At 35.7% G+C, this 27,492-nt stretch overlaps 1 protein-coding gene and 1 long non-coding RNA gene across 6 annotated transcripts in view; one reads left to right on the top strand and one right to left on the bottom strand.

Moving 5' to 3' along the window:
• Positions 1-22,003, bottom strand: part of LOC138714948 (uncharacterized) — a 225,612-nt gene extending 203,609 nt beyond the window's left edge. Inside the window, exon 1 of the long non-coding RNA XR_011336124.1 lies at positions 21,880-22,003. This is a non-coding gene — a long non-coding RNA (uncharacterized lncRNA). The remainder of the gene's footprint in view (positions 1-21,879) is intronic.
• The window catches only part of Ctns (lysosomal cystine transporter cystinosin), a 71,689-nt gene that overhangs the window by 10,296 nt on the left and 33,901 nt on the right, over positions 1-27,492 (top strand). For 3 of the 5 annotated variants that reach the window (XR_011336123.1, XM_069847250.1, XM_069847253.1), the window contains exons 2-3: positions 24,155-24,302; positions 24,834-24,924. Coding sequence is in view for 4 of the 5 variants with exons in the window: in XM_069847250.1 (XP_069703351.1) it covers positions 24,251-24,302; positions 24,834-24,924 (143 nt within the window). In the remaining variant the exon portion in view is untranslated. Of the gene's footprint in view, positions 1-8,672; positions 8,693-21,885; positions 22,003-24,154; positions 24,303-24,833; positions 24,925-27,492 lie in introns of those variants that run through there. The other 2 variants (XM_069847252.1, XM_069847251.1) reach the window with 2 other exon arrangements.

Below are 27,492 nucleotides of genomic sequence, written 5' to 3'. Positions count from 1 at the left end.
GACGAAGAACAATTGTTTATATGCATCTGAAGTCTGACTGGTGTAATATGTAGCTAGTGGGCGATGTATGCAATGGAGGGGGAAAGGAACTGGCCACCCAACCCCATTATCTCCTGGCCTAGTTGCCTCATAAGTGGTGCCTTCTTGGTATCACTTGTGAGGTTCAGACCTGTCTTCGAACAGTTGACTAAACAATAATAATAATAATAATAATCATCATCATCATCATCATCCAAACAAGTATAAAGGCTGGTTCACAATAAACCGGGAACGGAAACGACAACGGAAATATTGTTAAAAATAAATGTATTTAAATGTGAGTATTCACAATTAACTATTGTGAATGCTCACATTTAAATACATTTATTTTAACATTATTTCCGTTCTCGTTCTCGTCGTTTCCGTTCCCGATTTATTGTGAACCAGCCTTAAGGTCCGGGGCCTATTACGGCCTCAGTGAGTCATTCTTGGTCCATATTGTTTTGGACGGCCCAAAGATCTCTTCCCTTGGGGACGATATTGAAGCGTGGTGTTTGGCAGTTTACGATTCATTCGGTGGACATAATTTATAAATAATAATAATAATAGTAATAATAATAATAATAATAATAATAATAATAATAATAATAATAATAATAATATAGCATACAGTACATAGGCCTACAATATATTTCAGAGAAAAATTCGCGTTTGATACTTAATATACATTCTTTAATTACTTGAATAAACACATGCATGTGCAATTATGTGACGAAACTTGCATAAAATTCCGAGGTACTACTGCAATATACGTATTACCACAGTCTAAGTATATACAGTCACGAAGCTCAATACATAGTAAATATGCATCCATAGATAGTTGCTAACCACTAGGATCGCTAATATCGCCTCATTACAGACAATGCGAAATAGTACCGGCACAGTCTATTGTTCCTAGCACCCTCACAACTCAAGCTTCGTGACTATATATACTAGACGGTGGTATTACTTTGCCACGGACCTACTCCGTGATTCTCATTGCGAACGTTCCACGGAGTAATTACTATTCAAATGTAACTGATTGTAAAGAGAGAAGAACTAATCCACCGGTTTAAGGAAAAGCGGCCTAATAGTTGTCAGCACACGTTTTGTTTAATCTGCCTCCTATCAGTCTGGACATGGCAGCTCTCAGAGATGAGATGTGCCCGATAAGAGATAAGAGCTGGCGACCTTCGAGTCTAAGATTGGCCTCTGAGTCTATCCTACTTTCCTAAGTTTACAATGCCACTTGTTAGATTATACATAGATAATTATTGAATAGACCGATTTTCAGCAAACTTGGCAGATAAATTAGCCTACTTTGTATGACAAATCGAATCCATTTCGTATCTTCTATCTTGAATAGATTAAGAAAAACAACGAAATAACTTCGAAGCTCTCCACTGTAATTCAAGTGGTACGTTTTCGGCTATAAATCTAGCGGATCTGGGTTCGATTTCCGGCAGTTCAGTCGGAGCTTTGTCAAATCAGTTAAGGTTAACGTACAACAGGAGTGTTCTCAAAATCTTCAACAAGTTCTGTAAATTGTTAGGAAGAAGAAGAAATACAGGAAGTCTTGTTAAGCAAACAACGTCTGTCGTCGCACTGTTTAGAACTACGGTACGTACGTGGCTTGTACTGGTATCTGCTACTTAGCATTGATAAGTGAAGATAATTGTGTACCACGCGTTAACCGGCTATCACGTGATGACGTTGAGTAGCATTTCATGTTTTTCATAGTCGGAAGAAAAGTTTCAGGGCTTTTCCTCCGTGTGTGTTTACGTGTTTGTTTGCGCTCCAGCATATATTATTATTCCAGTGCGCTGTTACCTTAATTATACTTTTCCAGTTAATGGATTTGTCCAGGGATGCACTTACAAAAATTTAATAAAGGAGTCGCAAAGAAATGGGGCGGCCAGCGGAGAGATGGTTACTTTACAATAATACAGTAACAACAATATAATAATAATAATAATAATAATAATAATAATAATAATAATAATAATAAACTGCCATTTCGTTCAGCTCAATTGCGGGACACACTCGAGTGTCAGTAGCGAGGCGATGATTTCTCAACCAGAATAGCCCAAACGGGACCGCGTCTTATTCTTTCATAAGTATACCGATAAATAATAATTTTAATAGTCATTAAAAATCCTTTAATGGAGTTAATTTCTATGGATGACCTACAAAGAGTCTTGGCTAAATTGAAAAACAATAAATCTCAAGGAGAAGATTTAATAAATAGTGAATTATTTAAATATGCTAGCCATAAATTTCTACAAAGATTTTTGAGATTTTTAAATTTGATATGGGAGGGACAAGGATTTCCAGAAAGCTGGACTAAATCTATTGTAATCCCTATACATAAGAGAGGATATTTGAAAATTACGGATAATTATAGAGGAATAAGTTTATTGAACGCAGGATATAAAATTTATGCAAATATTTTGAAAAACAAACTCAACAAGCATTACGACAATATTATCAGTGAGGAACAAAATGGTTTTCGTCGAGGAAGGTCCTGTTGTGATGGATATTTCGCATTGAAATTACTGGTTGAGAAACATAGAGAATTTAATCTAGAAACGCATATGGCATTCATTGACTTTAAAAAGGTTTTTGATAAAGTTAATCGGAACAATTACTTCAGATTTCGGCAGATGATCAAGTGCCTCAACAGATTATACAAAATATTTACAATATACAGTATATAAAACAACCATCATAGCAATTCGAAGCAACAATAAACTTTCACAGTGGCGACCCATTTATAGTGGAGTACGACTTCTGTTTATTATATATATATATATATATATATATATATATATATATATATATATATATATATATCATTCAAGATTGGCGACAGACACGCCATGGATTTATTCCAATTAATCGAAATTTGCAGCTTGATGTTTTACTTTTCGCTTATGATTTAGTTCTCATGGCATCAACTGAAGATGATTTACAATACTCAGTACACAATTTAAATATGGTCAGTGAAAAATATAACATGGAAATTAATATTGAAAAATCGAAAATCATGTCATTTTGTGGGAAATTCCCTGTACCAAGTAAAACCTGTTTGAATAATAAAATAATAGAAAGAGTAAATACCTTCACTTACCTTGGCTATACACTATCACCTTATGATGAAGTAGATATTGCTGAAAAAATATGTAAATATAATAAAACAATGGGGATCATTAATAAAATCATGAAACCTTCACTAGTACAAAGACACACAAGAATAGGCTTGTATAAAACCTTAGCACAGCCAGTATTAAGCTATGGTAGCGAAGCGTGGACTGTGAAGAATAAAGATGTCAGTAGAATAACAGCAAGTGAGATGAGGTTTATGAGAGCAACAGTTGGATATACTCGCTGGGATCATAAAAAATGAGGACATACTGCAAGAACTTCACACAGAACCCATTATACAGTTCATCAGCAAATATCAACTTCAGTGGAAGGGTCATCTCGAACGAATGAATCGATGCAGAATACCAAAAGCACTGTTTCATTACCATCCATATAGCAAAAGATCTCTAGGCCGTCCAAAGAAGAGATGGACTGAAAATTCTAGTTTGAGACCGTAACAGGCCACTTGGCCTAATACTTGTTAGGAAGATGATGATGATGATGATGATGATGATGATGATGATGATGATGATGATGAACAGTCATTAAACTGGACAAGTGGGAGACTGAAAGCTTACTTCTTTCACAAGTGGCAATGCCATTCACTACACTACAGCCTCTTTCACCTTCAACGCTGGTAATGGTAACAGAATTCGCGATTTTTTAAATTTTAGTCTAGTTAATGGCAAAAGGATATTGTTATTTCCTATTATGATGATGGTATGATATATATTTGATGTCAACATTTACATCCATGTAATGTGGACCTCACAATTTGTATCCGGTGCCACAATTACATTCATTACAGTTATACCTTTTGTAGACGCTCTTTTTAACTTTCGACCCCATTTAGATCATTCAAAATTGACACTTTTACGACTCTGTTTTTGATTTTCAGTACACTTATCTCGAACACACACTGTTTCTAATAATACTTGTTACTAAAACATACTACACCATTGTCCAATATGTTCGTTATTATGTCAGTTTCTTGTGTACATTTCATTTTCAGATCTCACTAATTTTCTACATATTATACTTCATTATCCTAGCTAGCTTCCCCCGCCGTACACCTCATCTATTTTCATTATCTCTATCGTTTTACTTAACTTCCTATTACTCTCCTCTAATTCATTCGGTCCTAAGCCTGTTACAGTCTTAGGGAATTAACATAATTGATCCCAAGGCAGGCCGTTAGCCTCGCGAACGTGAAGCTGCAGTCAACTGTTTGTCAAAAGTCAAACTGTGTTAATTGAGTGTAACAGAACAAAGTCCAGTGTATGTAAGACTACGGTAAGCGTTAATATTTAGGGCAACCTTCGACCTTCACAAGCACTCAGATTTATTGCTCAGAGTATTCCAACTGCTGTAGACTCAGTGGCTTCACTATACTGTCAGTCAACAAATGATTGAGAGATATCTTGAGGTCTCCTGCGTGTTTATCAGTCAAATCATTTAGACAGCTGGATTAGCAATATACAGGGTGTTAAACTGCTATGTGAAAAACGTTTGGGAAATGGATAAAGGATCTAAAAGAGCAAAAAAATAAAATAATAATAATAATAATAATAATATAATAATAATAATAATAATAATAATAATAATAATAATAATAATAATGTAAATATATAGTGAATTTCGCTTTGTCTTTTTAATTATAAGTACTTTTTATTTCATGTGGCTTAGTTCTTATAATAGTGAGTCATATTTATTAAATAAAAACAAGCAGCCAATCGTGAACTTGAACAGTAGTCCTGGTTTTTATGCAAGTTTTTATAATCTAGTGCAGACCATCCCTTTTCTCTCACCAAATACATCGTACACGACACCCCGGTGAGGGATGACCAGTCAGAAGAGAGTATTGTGCCAGACAAGCAGCCAATCGTGAACTTGAACAGTAGTCCTGGTTTTTATGCAAGTTTTTATAATCTAGTGCAGACCATCCCTTTTCTCTCACCAAATACATCGTACACGACACCCCGGTGAGGGATGACCAGTCAGAAGAGAGTATTGTGCCAGACAAGCAGCCAATCATGAACTTGGACAATAGTCCTGGTTTTTATGCAAGTTTTTATAATCTAGTGCAGACCATCCCTTTTCTCTCACCAAATACATCGTACACGACACCCCGGTGAGGGATGACCAGTCAGAAGAGAGTATTGTGCCAGACAAGCAGCCAATCGTGAACTTGAACAGTAGTCCTGGTTTTTATGCAAGTTTTTATAATCTAGTGCAGACCATCCCTTTTCTCTCACCAAATACATCGTACACGACACCCCGGTGAGGGATGACCAGTCAGAAGAGAGTATTGTGCCAGACAAGCAGCCAATCATGAACTTGGACAGTAGTCCTGGTTTTTATGCAAGTTTTTATAATCTAGTGCAGACCATCCCTTTTCTCTCACCAAATACATCGTACACGACACCCCGGTGAGGGATGACCAGTCAGAAGAGAGTATTGTGCCAGACAAGCAGCCAATCGTGAACTTGGACAGTAGTCCTGGTTTTTATGCAAGTTTTTATAATCTAGTGCAGACCATCCCTTTTCTCTCACTAAATACATCGTAGACGACACCCCGGTGAGGGATGACCAGTCAGAAGAGAATATTGTGCCAGACAAGCAGCCAATCGTGAACTTGGACAGTAGTCCTGGTTTTTATGCAAGTTTTTATAATCTAGTGCAGACCATCCCTTTTCTCTCACTAAATACATCGTAGACGACACCCCGGTGAGGGATGACCAGTCAGAAGAGAGTATTGTGCCAGACAAGCAGCCAATCATGAACTTGATACGCGAACAGTAGTCCTGGTTTTTATGCAAGTTTTTATAATCTACTGCAGACCAGCCCTTTTCTCTCACTAAATACATCGTAGACGACACCCCGGTGAGGGATGACCAGTCAGAGGATAGTATTGTGCCAGACAAGCAGCCAATCATGAACTTGATACGCGAACAGTAGTCCTGGTTTTTATGCAAGTTTTTATCATCTAGTGCAGACCATCCCTTTTCTCTCACCAAATACATCGTACACGACACCCCGGTGAGGGATGACCAGTCAGAAGAGAGTATTGTGCCAGACAAGCAGCCAATCGTGAACTTGGACAGTAGTCCTGGTTTTTATGCAAGTTTTTATAATCTTGTGCAGACCATTCCCTTTTCTCTCACCAAATACATCACAGACGACACCCAGGTGAAGGATGACCAGTCAGAAGAGAGTACTGCCACTTGTCCAAGGTGCGAATTAACGGGTTGGGGGAGGATTCCCCCTGTTGGAAAGTTATTCCCCTTTTATAAATTTATATTAACATCCCTGCCAGGGATAACTTCTATCCCCCCTCACAAAATATAATTGTTTTAATACGAGTATATATAACAGTTGTATGAGCACTATGTCTGTTAAGCTTCTTTCTTTATCGTACATGTTTCAGGAATTGCATCCCTATCATCAGTGATGTCAAGACAGAGCGATTCCGGATGTTTGATCTGTACTCCTGTACTCCGGAATCGCTCTGTCTTGACATCACTGATGATGGGGATGCAATCCCCGAAACATGTATCATAAATAAAGAAGCTCAACAGACATACGTAGTGCTCATACAACTGATATATACATATTTTTCAATTTTATTGTATTTTATCAATGTTAATGAACACTGTTATAAAATTGACCAAAAACGTCTATTTTATCATTATTATTGATTTGTTACGAATATGATTTTGGTGATGAATGAAGCCGGTGATATTCATGTATGTTGTGGCCCGAATTTCCTAGAATTTGCCTTACGGTTGAGAGAAAATCCTGAAAAACCTCAACCAGGAAATTCAACCCGACCGGGAATCGAACCCGAGCCCTCTGCTAAGAGACCAGCATACACCACACCACATAGGTCGAATTCCGGCAGACAAATGACAGTTTACAATAATGTATGAAGGCGAAATGGACCAAAGAATCCAGACAGTGGAACCAGAACATGATTGACAGTGTTATCATTATTATCAGTCCAACTATTATCATTATCATCATCCTTGTGGTCATCTTCATCATCTACCTTCAGGGCTTTGGCTCTTTTAGCCTGTTACACCTCACGAGTTTTCTCCGCCGAGTTTTGTACTTGGGTTTGATATTTTTGGAACTTCACACGTTACCATTAATATAATTTTTAATTGTAATTTCCATGTTTTGAAAAAATATATTGCATACAGTCACAGTGATGTAAATAAAGATGTTGATAAATGTTATGTTATCGCCACTGCTTTGCTTAAGTACACACAAGAAAGTACGTTGAACTCAGTTCTACGTATAACAACGGTGAACTCATTGTGTAAACCATACTCCTGAAATTTCTTGCAGATAACGGTTTATCTTCTAGTCGCAAATTTCATGCACAGAAACATTTAACATTCTGTATGGTCTTTAAGTTGACGTGAACGAAAAAATACTTCCGCTCTTACACTTTCTATCTGAATAACGTTAGTTATGAAACTACATACTACAGTCATGGCCTCTTTGATCTCTCTATCTTCAAATCTATTTTGAACAGGAAGCAGGCCTTGGTTTATGATTCTTAAAATATGACAATCGAAGACGTTATGTCTAAGCGGATTTATATAAGACTATGGTTTATCCCTTTCTAAAATATAGAGATTCGAAGATAGTGCCTCATGTTTTATTATTATTATTATTATTATTATTATTATTATTATTATTATTATTATTATTATTAATCTTCCCACACCACTTATTATGATCTTCATTACAAGTGAGAGAGATTCTTAATCCTTCTAATCGAAAGAGACAGCCATAGATGAAAATGTGAAACTACAGCAAGTTTAGAAAATGACAACTAATTTTGGCATTTTAAAACATGTGATATTAAATTACAAAATTTATGACGCAATGATTTCTTTTCATTGTTTAAAAAGAGGTGACATCATGGCTCACAATTTTGTTATTCTACATTTATGGAAATGAAATATATCATACTTTCTCATTGCACATTTCATGTAGTATCGTAATTTTAAAGCAGATACTTCAAGTAAAGTTCCAAATGAATTATCCGCAAGCATTTTCTATTTTCAACTCGCTCTCTTCTTAACACAAGTATTAAGTGGCAAAGGTATGGCTACGATTTGAAATGAAATCACTATAGCGTTTATGAATCTGTCGATTCTCAACTTAAAAAATTAATGTGACATATTGTCAGTGCAGAAATCTCTTGTACTTCTTGCACATACTTCCTTCACAGTCGTAAATCGGTATGGAATTTCTCTGTAGCTGAACCTTGGAACAAATTAACCCATGGCCAGCCGGCAGATAACTGTCACTTGCATTTGTTTCAAACCCACAACGTGACGATTCGTCACCATGGAGATAACTGCGACTATTAATGGTTTCAAAACATTAAGAAAATAAAGTACAGCTCAAGTAATCGATATATTGAAAGGAAGGCATAACAACGACATACATTAGTTGAACGAGGAGGCCTCGGTTGAACACATGCTTTTCTCCAAATTCTTCAGCTGTTTCTTAGGTTAGTAAGATCATTTTGTCAACATTTTATTATATTCAAAATTAGCCTTTATTAATTGGTGATATATAGGCCTATATATAATATACTATGTAGTCTATATATGTATGTATGTATGTATGTATGTATGTATGTATGTATGTATGTATGTATGTATGTATGTATGTATGTATGTATGTATGTAACGTTCCCAAACATTTTTTCGAATCCGTTTTCCTAAGACATGTTTTTTTCGAATTGTACTATTTCTAATTCTCTTTTTCGAAACCAACTTTCTGAAGCAGTTAACGTAAATTAAATTCTTTCGTTATTATTTCCACATCCGAATTCATGAAAGTGTAACAATACTTTGGTGTTGCTAAGTTTATATGGTATTATATTTCGACGTAAAATGTTTATTTTTTTTATCCTGTTCACTTAAAACGAAAACATGCAGTGAGAACCTACAATACTTCAACCTGAAAGGGAGGGATGAAATAAATTGTTATTAAGTGGATTTGCAGATTGTAAAACAATATCTGGAAGGCAGGGAAAAATGTATTGGGAATGTAAGCGACTTAGAACGAAGAAATGTTCTGCAAGGGCCATCACTATCGACAGTGGGCAACTTCTTCCAGTACTTAGGGTAACGAACTATTATATCATTCTCTTCCTTGGAATAGAAAATAGAGAGAGGCAGAACGAGTAGGACAAAATATGAAGTATGCAGCCCATGACCACCCGGAACTTATTCCATCACAAATATTGTGTAATGAACTGCAACGAATTCCTTCGGATGTTGTAAATATTTTGTCCGACAGGAAAATTTAAAGAAATGAATTCGAAGGCAGAGAAGACGAGATCAACCCCCAAATCCGATGTCATTAGGAGATATGTTTGAGATTCCCAAGAGGTATACGGGGGGGGAACTCTTTAGGGTGAGAGATTTCTATTATTTGATTCATATCTAAAGAAAAATAGTGATGTAGACCGGGTACTTTTATGTTTGGTTCGAAATGAAACTTACGGATTTTCATAAAAAGCCACGAATGGTTTGTAGGTGGCACGTTCAAGGTTGGTCCCACTGTAGCCTATTATATCCAGTAATGTATAATATGTATTATGCATTTTAATTATTACTAACTTCCGCTATTCGTAATTAATGAGTTTCGGTAGAATGACTTTCGAAATTTGTTTTTCGGGTACTTGAAAATAGGGTCACAGCCTTCAGAAAAATGACCTTTTTTATATATCTTTCAGTGTTACACTTAAACCGTCCACACCTGTGGAGTAAGGATTAGTGCGTCTGGCCGCGAAACCATGTGGCCCGGGTTCGATATCCGGTCGGGGCAAGTTACATGGTTGAGGTTTTTTCCGGAGTTTTCCCTCAACCCAATATGAGCAAATGCTGAGTAACTTTCGGTGCTGGACCCCGGACTCATTTCACCGGCATTATCACCTTCATCTCATTCAGACGCTAAATAACGTAAGATGTTGATAAAGCATCGTAAAATAACCTAATAAAAATACTTAAACCATAACATTTCCAACCTGACATTAGCCGGACATATAGCTGGCTACCGCAACGTGCGCTTAGCTCGAGTCTGCCTCCAGACAACACATTACATCACATTGACAACGGACGAACATGAGCGTCGATGAGATTAGTGATAGCGAGATGGTATTTGACGAGATGAGGGCGAGGATTCGCCATAGTTTACCTGACATTCGCCTTACGGTTGGGGAAAACCTCGGAAAAACCTCAACCAGCTAATCAGCCCAAGAGGGAATCGAACCCGCGCCCGAGCGCAACTCGGGGTCGGCAGGCAAGTGCCTCAGCCGACTGAGCTACGTCGGTGGCTTCCATGCAATGTTAAAGATGCTGCAGCATATTAAAAGGAATTTTTTTTTCTCAGTTCGAAGGTCATGTACAGTTATGAAACGTTATTCTCTGTTACTCAACATTAAACAAAATGGTTACGTGTCAGTATAATCAATGTTCTGTACTTGTAACAAATATTTCTCCACAAACACTTTTCGTTTATGTTGTTTATTCAATTTCTTCGTAAAGTATACAGTTATATTAATTTAAAGTCACCGTTACGATCCGCATTTTGCTTCAAAAGCAAAAATACAAGATCTGGTTTTTATCCCGCAGCATCGTAATTTTGGTATTTGTCATGTTACAGCAACGTATTTAAAATAGATAGGAGGGAATTTTTTTCCCTTTCTCAAGCTGTCATTTATCTATGAACCATTACTCCCAATTGCCCAACTCTGAACAAAATGAAGCTACATGTTGGAGGTTACTAACATAACTTCCCCAAAGTATTACACGTTAATTTAACACTTAAAAATCAACATTCTAAATTACAGAAAATATTCACAAAAAATATCTATTTGTTTTATTTCCGCGTATCAAATTGTGTATATTTAAAATGGGCGTTGCTATCTGCATTTTATTTGTTTTTTTATTTAAATGTGATAAATTAAACAATGCAAATATGATATTCTCTCACAGCCAACGGCATTTTCACATTGCATAACGAATCTAAAGTTGAATGACTGAGTATTATGCTCGATTCCTCCATATTGTTGTAAATCAAGAGGAAAAAAATTAATTACCTCTTCAAATTTCCCATTAATATTCCTCGGTAAATAATCACTTTTATTTAGATCGAGATACAATCATGGAGATACTTATAACATAGCAACGATGTGTACACGCGTTCATGAGAAGAAAAATATAATGCTTCATCTTTTAATTTTTTCGATGACGCTTTAGTTTTCAGAGAAACTCAGCTTTTGTAGTTGTAAAACAATTTTTAAAACAGGCTTTTATAACACTTTCTTTCTCGTAATAGGGTATTATAATTTACTCAGGCATTTCGGTACTTGTACACTTATCGCAGTGAATAGTTGGAAAATGTAAACAGTACCGCAAGATCACATGCTCTCTACCTCCCTGTGTCGTCCCGTCGGGGGAAGGAACAGGCTATGGCGTGTTTACATTGTTCTCCTATCCACTGTCTGTTGCATTGTAATTTCACAAGACAAGTTCAATATCTCACATAAAATACATTATATCCAAGAACACATGTCAATATGAACATTTTTCTTTCACTCATCTGGTATGATCGTTTGAAATTTTAGGACCTATTACATTCATTTAATGTAAGAGGAGCTTATTACTTGAGAACTGAAGTGTTTTCTGCAAGTAGTAGATGACCATTATTTTTTTTCCCAAGAACGCATTTTCAAATTCTGTCTAGAGTGCGCCGGAACTACTCTTATATGATGATGATGATGATGATGATGATGATGATGATGATGATGAGGAGGAGGAGGAGGAGGAGGAGGGGGAGGTCTGTTTCGTCTCCACACATTAAGTTGAAAACTGATGACTTCATCGCGTTCACATTTAATATTCCTTTTCGTTCGCGGTTGCATAATGCACGTTATAGGATACACGAAGTGGTTTTATCTTAAGTACGCGGTCATGCAATGCTTTTGATTGTTAAGTGAGTGCTGGTGTTGTCTATTTAATGTTACGATCATGTTCTATTTTACTCTTTCGCATAATGTTCTTTCTATTGTCCCCATCAATTGTCAGAAACTGTATCTAGTCTATATCACTAATTTGTTTTTACAAGAAACTGCATTACCCTGTGAACATCTGATGTAAAAAATGAATTAATATTGATTTTAAATTGCCTCGCTATAGCTCAAGCAGTTGATATTTGTTCCTCAAAAAAGTTTCCAGTGTTCGATTCCCGACAGATCCTCTAAGAGCTTACATAAAGCATACCTGACAGATTTCACTGAAACACGTTGTTTTTCTTTGCCACACCCAACTCACTATTTCTCCATTGCTCCTTTAATTAATTTATTTATTTACTAAAAAGATTTGTTAAATTAAAAGCGACGTAACAATTTTCATTTAGGGTGTTTGCGATCTGCGTATTAGACGAACATATTATTATGAGATTCTTGTGACGTAAGATAATATTGAAAGCAGTGAACAACACGTCGACAGCGGATAAATATTCACACCCTCAGCGGAATTCGAATCTAAGGCCATGGCCTTCACGGAGCGTTAAAGCTGCTCCTTGGCTGTTAAGCAAACCATGCCCGACGTACCCTACTCTGATGATATTCTACTAAAAAATCTCCGTTTAATATAAATTTATATTTTTATATCTGATTTCTGCAGGCGTAAAATCCAATTGTAGCTGATATTCTGAAAGAACTCACAACTCGCAGATTACTGAATGAACTTCCGAATGTCTCAAAACAAGATAAACATGCCTTGGTTTACATGCTGTACGTGGTATAAGAAAGCTATTTTTGGCTTTCAATACAATATAACCAATGTAAATATCATGTAAAAAGCCTGTAAATTGATTTGAACATAATCTAATTAAGAAACCGACAGGAAATCTCACCTTTGTTCACGATATTTCTCATTTCCTCGGCACCTTGCTCTTAACTAAACAGCGTTTTAAAAATACACAATAGGCTAAGTAAGCAAAAACCTAAAGATGTTTTCATGGTAATTAAATACAATCGTATGGAAATATGACGTAATTATTATGTCTCACAAACATGTTTGTTGTCTGCGTTTCCTAAACTACAATGTGACCTAGTTTAAACACGTTGAGTAGGCCTATGGAAGTGTGACGTAATTATCATTACAAAGAATGTTTATTGTTTTCGGATTTTTAGTCAACAAATTGAAGCTTAGCGGTGAATAGCAATGATTACTGAAGTAATGTGTCCAATATGAAACATATTTTATTATAACATTATTATATAGCACACTGTCTTCTGTAACATAAATGTCGTATTTTTCACGTGGCTGCCATTATTCTACGAGACGTGGTGTTAACAGTGCTTTTAAATTATGTTTTAATAATCTTTACGGTTTTTGCGATGGCACTTGTAACGTGACGCAATCGTAATGCAACTTAAAATGTAAAACTTCATCTTTCAGTAAAGTTTAGATGTGCAAGACTTTTAATTTATGTAGAAATACGAAAGATAATTTCAACTACTGCTACTGCTACTGCTAAGCTAATCCTTTTTACATTTTGTATGTGTTTGTTATGTGCCATTACAGCTGATACAAAAACACTGCCAAAACTGTTAGAATAAGCAAAATTTAGTAAATGAACGACATTTTATTATTTGAAACAGTCGTATTGCTTGAAAAAAAAAATAACTCTTCATTAATAGAAGTTGTGAATGAACAAGATATTTGGGGTGCCCCAAAAAAAGATGGAAAATGTTAAGTCGGGACATGTCGTGGTGGTGGTGGTGGTGGTGGTGGTGGTGGTGGTGGTGGTGGTGGTGGTGGTGGTGGTGGTGGTGGTGGTGGTGGTGGTGGTGGTGGTGGTGGTGGTGGTAGTGGTGGTGGTGGTGGTGGTGGTTAACATTTCATATCTCCTCTTCAGAAAGTTGGATGTTAATTGGAGTGGACAATACACAACCGACTAAATACAATGCTCGTGGTCAAGAATAGGGAGAGATAATACGTAGTGATTAAAATAATCATACTTCATTCTTCAGTCCATTAAGAATTTATTCACAATCATTTATTTTCAATGAATTTATTGTTTATTCCCCTGTAAGTCCTATAGTCCTACGTCTTATTTGTTACGAATGCAACTACCTTGATAGGCCTATCTCTTTTACATTCCATGAAGACGAAATTACAAGCGTCGCTAAAATAAAATACTGCGAAACTGAGTATAATTTGCTGTTTAGGTTTCTGGACGCACTAGTGCATAGCTAAGGAAATAACTGATGTCTCTAGATCGTTGATGGATAGCACAAGAGCCATTAACGCTAGGTACCCTTGTCATATTGGAGAAGAAGAATAAGAAATGTAAAAAAAAAGAACGATATGCTTACTGTATTATAAAATCTTTCTTTTTAAAAATGTTTCTGTCTTGCAACGTCTAATTGTGTTTCTTATTATAATGCAGACACGAAGCGGTGTTTATGGTTATTTGAATGGCATGAGTAGCTACTACACGCTGAAAGTCGCCATTTCCATTACGTGTGGAGACACGTGTGTTGTGACTCATGCGTGACAGCAGCTGTTAAGTTAATTTACTGCTGTATTGTCTGAATTTACGTGTAGATACCACCTAATGAAGATCTGGAACAAAAACCGTTAAGTCCACTGATTCTTCAGACATAAGTTAGCATCATATTGAAGCTGTTATGATTATCGTTTAGATCTATTCACTTCTATTCATTTAGTAGGCTGTTGCCATACCGAATGTTGACATTGATGAAAATGGACAATGTTTTATGATTTAATGTATACGATACCGAAGAATTAATCAGTATTGTTTTAAAAGATAGAAACTTGCAAATAAAACTGAAAATCCAATATTAAAAAGAAACTCAAATTCACCTTCATTTTCAGACTAGGTAACGCTTTAAAGTTTTGACGTGGATATGTCTAGTTAAGTTCGGTCCAGTACTAGGATGCCATCCCAGAAAGTTGAGACATTTTCAGGTGAGTTTTGTCGCGCCTATAATTTCTAAACTACAAGACATTTCAAATTAAGTAAATGGAGCTTGACATACGAAGGATCAATCTATCCAACATGACCTTGAGTTGGAGCGGGTGACGCCATCTAGCGATACACGGGAGGGGAATTGAGGCACAAATTGGCGGATCGCGCGGCAGCCGAGGCAGTGTAACTCGAGAATGCGAAGCGATAGAACGTTCGCAGTGGCGTTAAACGATTCGTAAAGAATCATGCTTCAATCTCAATTGAGCAATAATCAGCAGTCGACAAGTTAAATGGGAAGAATTCGCAAATGAAATTGAGTGAAACGAGAAAATTCACAATATCGGGAGCGCAAATTTGAGCTGAGAGCTTACTATAAGCAACGGATAGCAAGCGATAGAGCACGACGATTACTATAGCAACCGACATGTTTATTCTCAATGCATACAAGATGGCTATTTTCAGGAGTTCCAGCACAGATAATATATACCGGGTTTTCAGAGTATCTTGAGAGAAGAGAAGCTTATTGTAACTGCTGGCGTTTACCTTAACAGAAATTATCAGCGAAATACATTTGTATGCATAAAATTTGCGACTGTCTCTCAGATACTGTCAACCCCGATTTTTTTATTGGTCGCAATTAAAGCAAAAGACTGTTTAGAATAATTCACGCATTCATTTTTTTCTCTCTGTAGCTATGTGGTTGAGTGTTATCTCGGTTTCAGCTGCTCTCATGTTTAATTCCATATAGGTTATCAACAATGTAACATGAGTAGCGATTATTTCTCTCCTCTGCAAGCCTTATCCCAGTAACGAGTTTATTGACTGGGCGTTAGTATAATATGGAATAACAATAAAGCATAGGCCTATACTGATGATAAGAATAATACGGTTGATGATACCATGTTCAATCAATATAATATGAGTAAGTGTAAGTTAAAAAAATAAATCAATTATTTACTTGTAGGGAACAGCGTATTTGGAAAAACGTTTACGAATTATTTTAAAATAACAACTTGTAAGACAAGATCTGTCACTTGGAGGTTATTATGCTGGCCGTTATTCAAAGTTCAAGGTTTCAAACCCGGCCGCCGAGGACAATAAAATCCTGAACATGGCTTCCTCCAGGAGGGAAGTGAAGCTTGGAGGTTAGTGTCGTAGACTTACGCCACGTAAAAGAAACCTGTCGATGAGAGAGAACTATAGGCAAAATTTGTCGGCAATTTCTCGCCCTCATTGAATTTCGATGCTGTATAATCTTTGCAGTTGAAAGAGACGATAAATAAAATACGTACTACTGCTGTTACTGCTACAGCTACTACTATAACAACAACAACCACCACTACTACTACTACTAATAATACTATCACCACAACCATCAACAAGAAACTAACTTTTAAAACAAGGAAATTATTTAAAACTACACGATATATTAACAATTTTTAGAATTAATTAAGAAAAGTAAAAATAATAATAATAATAATAATAATAATAATAATAATAATAATAATAATAATAATAATAATAATAATAATTTAATGTACTGAAATGGACAAAAGCGAAACTTGAAGAAAGGGTATGAGCAAGACTGGCTGATGTAGGACTATCTACAAATCCGTATTTTATATAAGTATTCAAAATATACACTATTCTAGAACTTTAAGAGCAAGATATACTCTGTTCTCATGAAATGATGTCCTCTTTGTTATTGTGATATAGTATTAATAATAACAATAATTATATTATAGCGGGAATTGGCTGGACCAAGTTCTATATCGACCAAACGCATCGTAATTTTGCCGTATTCTGTGGGGAAAGTGTTTCTCTCGTTTGGCTTGAGGAAGACGATGAGATGTTATCGCGTCCCTCAACTGCGATAATTATGTGGGACAGCGATTTAATTTTCAACGATGATACTTTCTCCCGTGTCCCCCACGTGTCGTCTTCATGCATAACAAACACAATGTGCTAAAGGCGACGTGTTCGTGACCCGATTGTAGAGACCGTCGATTTATGTGACATGCTGAACGCCATCCCATTGCCATGGTTCCAGAGCCGGAAAATATAGCACTGGTTACCATGACGACTTCCAAGGCCGCCGTTTTAGAGACGCACGAAATTAAAAGATAGACCTATTTACATACGCATTACAATATTATGAATAGTAGGCCTACTCTGGCATGCTATTTTATTACAATAATCAAAATATAATTTGTCACATGTATTATTTTTGATTACTGTTTATGTTTTTTCGGACGTAGTAGAATTTTAATCAAGAAAAGTCAACCCCACGACAGGCCAAATTGGCCCAGAGCATGGCGGGAGATTAAGGCTCCCACCTTTACAGACAATTGGCATTAATGACAGTATGGATGTCAGTTCTAAGTAACCGCCGCTTTTACCCGCAAGGAAATGCCCCTGGTACTCATTTCCATTAGAGGCTGAGTAGACCCCAGAGCCATAATGAGGCTGGAAGAATTAATCAATGACCCTATCGGGAATCGAACCCTCGACTTCCGGCTTCCAGCGTTACGCCTTAACCGCGACGCTACCGAGCAGACTCGTAGAATTTTAACACGAATATAAAATATTTTTATCTTTTTTTTTTGTGAAAGAAGTATTAAAATTGATAGAATATATCAATACGTATAGGCCTACATCGTGTTTATGAATTCTTATGGACATTATGGATTTAGGCTTAGTATGGCCTGTTCCCATGAAATTCATATGTTACTAGTTAATTCGAATACATTATAATTTTAAAGATAATTACTTAGAACTGCCATTTATAAGTAAAATTATTTAGATATTTAAATATACTCACAATCACTGTTTAACATACTAAGAGAAAATCAATTCAGTAAACTAGTCTGAAAACAAAGCTCAAATTATCAGATATCGCTTATGAGTAGTATTATATTTACGCGCGAATGTAATTGAAGAGTGTGGTCCCAAAACGCGTTAAGTCCATTTTTATGAAAGGACTGGGCTTGTTTTTTATCCACCGGTCTACGGACTGAATGTGTTTTCAAGTTACATGCATAATAACACAAACTTTTAGACAAGGATTGATGTTATTTTGGAAGAAAATAAGCTTAAAATAGAATGATAGAAGTCTCAAACATAATCATATGTATGTATAAATCATAAAAATAGCCAAATGGACTGAGTCCGATGAATGGCCCGGATGGAATTTGTGAATACGATGCTGACAGGCTGGCCATCCTTCCTGGGCTCTGCATTTAAGATTCCATTATCTATTGAAGAGCTTACACCCAGACAATTTTTACTATACAGATGATAAATGAAATGAAGAGGAAGTGGAGAGTGTTGGTAGAATGAAAGAGGGAAACGGAAGTACCTCGAGAAAACCCTACGTAACGTCTGTTTTTTTTTCCACCAGACCTGACTGGGGATCGAACTCGGGCTTCCTGGATGGAACACCAGCGCGCTAGTACCTAATCACAAACGCTGCCTTTTATCGCTTTAATATCAAATATATTGGTTTTCTGTAATTTTTTTTTATTTTACAATATTTATTCGGTGTAACGTTATCTTACTCTTCCTTACAAACACTATAGGCATAAGTACGCGGGCTTATTTTAATTGTAAATAATTTAGTTTCATTTGCAATAGCAAAATCTTATATACTATAACATCTGAAGTCCTAATGCTACCTATATGAAACAAACAGCTATGAAATAAGCAGTTTTACTTCTAGACCTTCAATGATGTTTTTATTTGTATAAATTTTCATTAAGTTTTTACTGAGACTATGAAAATATTATTTTAATCTGAACGCTTTGAATTCCCTGAAAGGGGAACGATTTTCATATCTATGAGACTATTTAAATTTATGAGGTGATTGTTTTTATTACTGCGATAAGCGACGGTTTTCGAGTGAGATGAAATTTAATGGAATTACAGAAATGTTTCTATATCGAGAAATAACAATTACAAGCCAGACTGACAGTGAGGGGACATCTTAAATAGATTCTCCCTCCTTTAATGGGGTAAAAAAGTATTTGGTTTAATAAAGACATATCTTTATTATGTATTTTACTTCCTCTTTCTGCGCGTTATCTCACATCGTGATGCGATCGTGATGTCACAGTAGAAATTATGGTCTGTGCAGACATAATTCAAGCTGTATTCGCTGTCTAGTTATATTGGTGAATGCATCGGAATATTCATTACTTTTGTTTCCAAGGTTAATTCGATGATTAATGAAGGTTTTAGAAATGAGTAATCTACGGACTAATTAATTTATGGTAGCGTCTTTTGTAAAAGATAGTTACTGTTTCGTGTCGACTCAAATTCGCGGCACCAAGACCACAAGGTACCTAAGCACTGGCATGATCTCTCCTTAAACCACTAATTATGCACATTTTATAATGTAAAACATTATCTCCCTCCCCTATCCATAGTGGTGCGTAAGTCGGAATAAAAGGGAAAGTTAAGCAAGGGAAGAAATAAATAATGGAATAAAGTTTCTGGTATTAAATATAATAATCCAGCATGGAAATCAATTGAACGTATATTTAATTCATTCACAGTTTTCTGCGCGAGGGCAGGTCTTTCACTGCAAATCCAGCATTCTTCAATCTTCCCTATTTTCATCCTTCCTCTTAGTCTCCGCATATGATCCATATATCTTAATGTTGTCTATCATCTGATACCTTCTTCTGCCTCAAACTTTTCTTCCGTTTACCACTCCTTCCAGTGCATCCTTCAGTAGGCAGTTTTCTCTTAGCCAGTGGCCCAGCCAATTCCTTTTTCTCTTCCTGATCAGTTTCAGCATTATTCTTTCTTCATCCACTCTTTCTAGGACAGGTTCATTTCTTATTCTATCTTCCATTTCACACGTTCCATTCTTCTCCATATTCACGATCCGTGTTTAGAGGATGGCAAGTCTTAACCTGAGCCCTACATCGTGTTAATTTTGACAAGTTATAAAGAGTGTCATTTGTCCTTAATTTACCGTTAACCTTGCCTCTTCCCAACGTTTGTCCAATATTAGCATACATTTATATTTTACACAAAAAAAAATCAATTGAAAAGTTATTTATCCCGCGGGCTGTAGTTTGTCCAACCCTGGTTTATGGCTCTATGACAGCGAACATTTACACTCATGGCCATAGCTTCCACGCAGTGTTAACCGCCGTGTACATCACGACCGGCTCTGAAAGTTGTACAAAGAGAGAAATCTTATGCCTCTTATGGGATCAATCCCGCAACATTTCAGTCTGCAACCAGATAGTTCAATTTCATAGGTTAGCGGTGTCCAAACTTATATATTTGGAGGGCCAGTAACTACAAGGATGATCGGTCGCGGACCATGTGTTGTATTAAAAATAATTCTTTGAAATAAATCTATACATACAACAATTCTCAGTAAATATTTCGCAAGAAAAGTTATCTAACATATAATATATATCTGATACTAGTTAAATTTGCAAATTTTGGTAGAAAAATGCATGCGTGATTGCCTAACGAGAGCTCTAGAACTGACTTTTTGAAGATAATAGATTGTTGATGTCCTTGATTGATATGTCTTATTGGGAATGGACGGGTATTTATGAAATATATGGAAATTCAACCATAAGCAATCTCCTACATTCTTCAGAGTAATTTCTGAAAATACTTTTGCGTAATGTAACAATAAAGTACGTAATGAACTAATCGTCCCGCAAGCAGCCAGGCTAGGTTTCACTGCCGAGACACGCTTAACAGTCGTGTTCAATAAATAGTCGAAAACTCTAAAATTGTTAGTAATTTAATATACAATGTTCATTGTTTACAAGAATAAATGCGAGTCACGTACTGTTCTCCAACCAGGAGATCAACCGTGAAAGGAATGTGCTTACTATTGCGTCATATATTGGAACGAAGTAGATAGATAATATTACCGTTATAACGTCAGTTTAAAAACCATGCGCTCTCCTGCATATGTTATTTCCTGTATGGAGAGATTAAAAGACCAGGAGATTAACACTGATCTAATTTTGTAACTATGGTAGTATAAATATGTGTGTATCAATGTTATGGTTTGTGCTGTGAGAGCTAGCCAATAGAGATGCGAGTGCCCACGTGTTAGACCTTATGACATCAACATTCATTCACAGCATCACCCCGCTTCGTCTCATTCCCCAAAGACTTTCTCGTGGTTGGAGTACAGTATAAAATTGTAGCGGGCCGAATGTGGCCTGCGGGTCGTAGTTTGGGCTGCCCTGTCAGAACATGAACAACCGTTGTGAAGGGAAGTTAAGAGGATAAGAGGATGTACCTACATATTATCATTGCTCTTAGTAATGAAATTTTGAATGAGCATAAATTACTTTCCGTTATAACATTTTCAATCTCACAATCATACAAGCAGACTATTGACAATTGATCTCTATACATTATAATGTTGAGATCACTGCTGTTGACTTATGCTAAATGTGAGGTTATGTTTCGTCTCCTCTCCCTTGACGTGATTGGTTCGTTCACAGCTGTTTCACGTGATATTTCCTGTGGTTTGAGCGGTTTAAGCACGATAACGGAAGACTAGATGGTGGAATAGGTGTCCTTAATTCCTACATAAATAATACATTATTTTTGTTCGTGTGAGAAGCAAACTCGTATTCCGAAGAAAACACTGTGTGTATAACATACATAAATCGTGTATATCTTTTTACTTACATGGAGAACCGGAGAGTCTTCCTTCTAATGTGGTCTGAAATAACGGTACAAAGATGCCCGCACACGGCAACCAGTTCTTCGTTCCTTTTGATAGGAGGATAGCAGAAGATACGTTTTATGAAGGTAGGTCCAACATTTCGGCGGCAATAATGTCCATCGTAAGTAGCCTACGTGCCATTATTACGGATATGAAAAGGAATCGTCATTCTGGTCTCGTAGGCCCACATACTGATTACGGTACGTACTTAAGACTGCTGCTAAATCGGCTGAATCGGTTACTAAGCGAATGAAATTATATTCAAAATTAGGCCTAATGTTCTGCGATAGCCAAGGCAATTTGGCAGTGACAAGGGCAATGGTAAACTTTAGCGGTCCCGCCTGATTTACTTAAATGTAATATCTTGTGCCGGTGTAGTGCTACAAGATAAAGTTATAGAGTAATTACAGTATGTCATTTTACTTTTCCATTTTTACAAATTCTTATTAATTCGTTAAGATGTGATTTACGCCCATAAGCCTATGTGTTGCCATCTTCTAAAGTGGTGGTGGCAGAGGGGAAGGATGGTTCCGTATTTTGAAATTTATCCCGAATTACTTATCTCAGTAAGAGACGAAGATGATACCGGTATTGAAGTTTAGTGTGATTACATGAATTAAGTTACAGGGATAATGTTCTTCAGAATCAGTTTTTATATGCAACAGTTTTTTTAATGATTACAATGTGGTGAATTTACGGCATTCTATCATTGTTCCAGTTATCAGCTTCTAGAAATGGCATTTAAGTTATATTGTGTTTTACGCAGTTGTACACAAACAACAAAGACTTCAATTATTCCAGTCTAAAACACAAAGATATGAGAGAGAGTGGGTATTTAAGTATGGTGCAACATACAACAAAAATGAATAATTAATTAATTAGGCAGTTAATTTATTGAACACTTCCTCATTGCAGGCTACATATACAATGACAGAGTTTAAAATAACAAGAAATACAATAATTTCATATACTTATATACAAATGTTTGACACATTTTGATAAAAATGAAAAGTAATAATAAAAATCAATTTATCTTTAAAATATTAAATTAAAAATTACAGTAAACTACCGTAACTCAAATATTCGACAATTGAAAACAGTGCTCAAAACAATAGTATGCTTCTATTTAAAGTAAGGTTTGTATACTTACATGAGCTATAGCTAGGCCTAACATATATTTCTGAAAATTAATTTACACTTAACTACACTAGGCCTATTCGATTATTCAATACCCTACTTGCAAATGCATAACATTTCACTAATTTATAAAAATCTGAGCTTAATTTTAGGCAGCTGTAATTCAAGAAAACACAACAGAAATATTCAGTATAAAGCACAGAAAGTTACGGATATAAAAAAAGGTACAACGTAAAGAAGATGAGAAATTACTGTATGAACACAGTAAAGAAGTAACAAAATTAATAATTGATTATATGTGCAATATAGAACAATGAAGTAAAAAAAGATTGTAATGTATACGTTTATTGAAACCAGTTCGTATATACAATCATCCTACTCAAATAAGTTAAATAACGATACCTACATTATGTATGTATGTATGTATGTATCCAATGCCTACCTACTTCACTTTACGTGATTCGGGTTCCGCATATTGCGGATAGATGGCAGGACTCATTTTTCTAGTTGTACACCACTTCGGTGGGCCACACTGTACATGATGTGTATCTGTGGAGAGTTGTCGTGTACTAGGGTGAGTGTATGTGTAAATGTTCGTAAACTTCAATATAATACACCCACTAGAAGCCTCAAAGTTCTATTATAATTTGAGGCTTTTACGAGGGAATTACCGCATTGTTATGAGAAGGAGCTAGCTATCGTGATTATTGTTTTGTTGATTAGTTCGTTACACTTTGCTATATTATTTCAAAGAAATAGACTGATTTCTGTATAGTCTATTTTGGTATGTGTGGTATCTGTCACAATTCACTTATTAAATTATTATTATTATTATTATTATTATTATTATTATTATTATTAGTATTATTATTATTACTACTACTACTACTACTACTACTACTACTACTACTACTACTACTACTACTACTACTACTATTACTTCCTTCAGTGGAGCATGATACAATCAGGCTATATTTTCCACTAGTTGGCGTTAGTCATGGTTAATCGTAAGGTCCACTATAAGATCCATACTCCCCCCTTTTTAAGTAAACATCTAGCGAAAACTTAATATTATTATCTGTTTGGTTCTTGTATTTACAGAAACTGGAGTAGTGTAGAAAACAGAGCGTCATAGAAGAATTTACCTGCAGGCTGTGAACTGTACAAAGTATTAAACATTAACGTATACAAATAAAAATGGCACAACTTCATCATTATGTTATGTTTTTATTTGGAGGGATTTTATGTGGTAAGTCTACATGTATTTTAAATATACATAATTATATGGATAGCATTTTCATATTTATTGTAATTAATTCTTGATCTGATAATGATATTATATAGCCTACGTAAAGGGATATAAATACGAAAATGGACTCAAAAAGGATTTTTTTTCGTTTAAAATTGTACATGATACCAGTATCACTTAAAAATAATGTAGGTCTATTGTATTTCAAGAATAAATATCACCGGCAGCCTACTTCTTAGTTTATAAATACAACTATGTACCAGAGTGCGGCCGTTCAGCTACTCAATCATTCGCAGAATAGGAGTGGTAAGCACAATAAGCCTCAAGCTGCAGTGTAAGCCTTTGGGTTCCTCTTCCGTACAGGCGGGGGGGGGGAGGAATAAAATTATAAATAAGAATTACAGATACAGTTAGGGAAATAAGCATTATAATATTCTCATTACCACAAAGAAGAGATTTTGGTTCCCAATCATATAGCCTATAATATGTTACAGAGACCAGAACACTCATTCATCTATTTTCTCTTGGCAGGTTTAACCAGAGGTAGTCCTGAACTCAGTGTGTTGGAACAAGATATGAGGATATTGGTTAACAGTAGAGCGACAGTAGAAATATTTTTATCGTAAGTATTAATATTTTACATATATTCCAAAAATTTTTTATTTATTTAGTATAATACTGCGATATCTATTAGTTTATATGTAATTTGCAGAGGCGTAATGTTTTGATTAAATTATTCAAATTATAGGGTAAAATGCTGCTTTCATGTTCAAGAAACTTTTAGTTTCATGCAAGTGATTCTTTCTCAATTCCTCAATCCACATACCTGGTTAGTAGACCTTCATTAAGATAGCCTATGAATGATTCCTTTTAAATTCCTTTCTCTTCACAAGTTCTTTTTCATATTCTCCTTCACATGATAATTTTTTACCTTTAGCTCTCGTCATTCCTCCGAAGCGCCTTCCTTTATTGTTTCTTTCCTTCCTCTTCTTTTGCCTCGTCATCTCCCTTCTCTTGCTCTTGTTCATCCTTCATATTCATTCATTCTCTCTCTCTTTTTGTTAAGTTTATTTGTACCTGTTTTAACATCTATCGCATGTGTAGTATCTTTGGGTATATCAGTAGACCGTGGACTATTGTTGTGATTTTGTTTTTGTTGTCACATAATTATGGTAAACTATATGGTTTGTATTCATTTTAACTGATTCTAGTTTGTAATGATTATGATAGTGATTAAGGCAGTGGTGGATCATGGTATATAAGTTTCTAATCTAGCCTTTGCCTTTGTGACTGAGGGAAACCATAAAAAACTTCAGTCAGATTGGCCAGCCACAGGGTTTGAACCCAGGACCTTCAAAATGCGAGTCTAGTGCGTTACCACTGAGCCACCTTGCTCAGTTATATCATCTTCTTTATTGACGCTGTGTTTAGGCGTATGAAATTTTGAGCCAGGGCCACACTTTGTAACATTGTAACCTAACCTTCTTGTATAAATTTAGACTTACCCCAAAGTCATATGTAAACTTGCTCACATCAGGAGTAAATCCTACATACACCCTTAAGGAATATACAGGTAAACTCCTCACTTTTCCATCTTTGACTTGGTTCAGATGCCACAGTACTGAAAAAAAATCTGGATTTTTCTTCAACGCACTAACCCACTAAGTCATATAACAAACATAATATAATAGACAGTACCGATATGTTACAACCTGAGAAGTTGTGAAACATCTGTTTATAATTGAAAATGTTGATTTTTAGTTACAAAACATATGTAGATAGCAAAGACACGATGTAATGTGCCCATGTGTGCACGCCCATGCCGTGTATTAGTGCCTATCTGCTCTCAGCCAGATAACAGGCTGCTACTTTGGATCCCGTTAAGTGCTCCTCTGTGTATAGAATGTCTCAAAAATAAACTAACAACATTTTTCGAAATATTCTTTAATTAAAAAAAAAAAAAAAAAAAAAAAAAGGCAAAAAGTTTTCAATCTTGTAACTCAAATAGTTCTTGAGATATCAAATAAACATGATTTGTGGTTAAGCAGTGATATGGAATTAAAATTTGGAGTGAGTCCACCTGCATATAGGCAACAATTCGTACAATTGTCCATGAGTAGCATATATACAGCGGCTCTTGTTTACTGCACATGCTCAATGTGTTGTAAGTGAAACTTATACAATAAGGGAGCTGCAAATTTTATTTCCGTATCTGCACATCATACATATTGGACATCTGTTTACTACCTTACATCGAACTCCACACTTGCCATGGAATCAGAGTAGAGAAAGGTAGCTGGGCATTCTGTTTGATTTGTATATAATAAATTTGGGCAGTGATTTGTATATAATAAACTTGGGCAAAATTTGCTTTTAGTACGAATAATTATGGCAGCCAGCAAACCACTTTGGCGCATTTTTCCTCTGGACGAATAATACAATGTAAAAAATGGCCAACTCAGTCGTGGTATTGGTCTAGGGGGGAAAATGCGCCAGGGAGTAGTTTGCCGGCCGCCATAATTATTCATACTAAAGGTAGATTTTACAAAAATTGTTATGTAAAAGTGTATCTCCAAGTAGCTATTCATTAATTAATTAGAAAATACCATAGTTCAGTTAAATTCCTTTCTGAGGGTTCATTTTAAGTGATTTTTTTGGTGCTGTTTGTGCATAAAGTCTAAGTTAAATGGAAAGAAAGTCAAATTTTTTTTTCCTGTCAGTTTTCACACATTTCATTGACCTCATTATAAAATGCACAACCATAGGCAGAATTGTAATCTTTTTAATTAAAAACAGTATTAAAATAGTGGGACATTTTTGCAATGATTGTCTGTTTTCCTGTTGAACACTCTAGCTGGCAAACAAAAATTGCATATTACTAAGTTATTAGGTTTGATGTGTATGACATATAAAAACATTTGTGACAATAGACATTAATTTCAATAGATTGTGAAGGTCATATTCCTCATGCAGAAAATGACTTCCTTTGCTATTATGATGCTTCCTTTCTGTGTCTAAAATTTGTATATGACTCAGTTTGCAAATATTCTTTAAATAAATTCTGCATTATTTTATTGAGTTACGTATGAAAAGTTCATATGATTGTTAGAATATTGATATAATGTCAGCTGGCTTGCAGTGCCTCCAAATATCGTTAACTAAGGCCCTTCTGGACTTGACAGTTTCACAA

Source organism: Periplaneta americana, chromosome 15 (assembly GCF_040183065.1).
Source record: "Periplaneta americana isolate PAMFEO1 chromosome 15, P.americana_PAMFEO1_priV1, whole genome shotgun sequence".
NCBI lineage: Eukaryota > Metazoa > Arthropoda > Insecta > Blattodea > Blattidae > Periplaneta > Periplaneta americana.
Note: the sequence above shows the minus strand (reverse complement) of the source record. Positions and strands in the feature narration are given on the sequence as shown.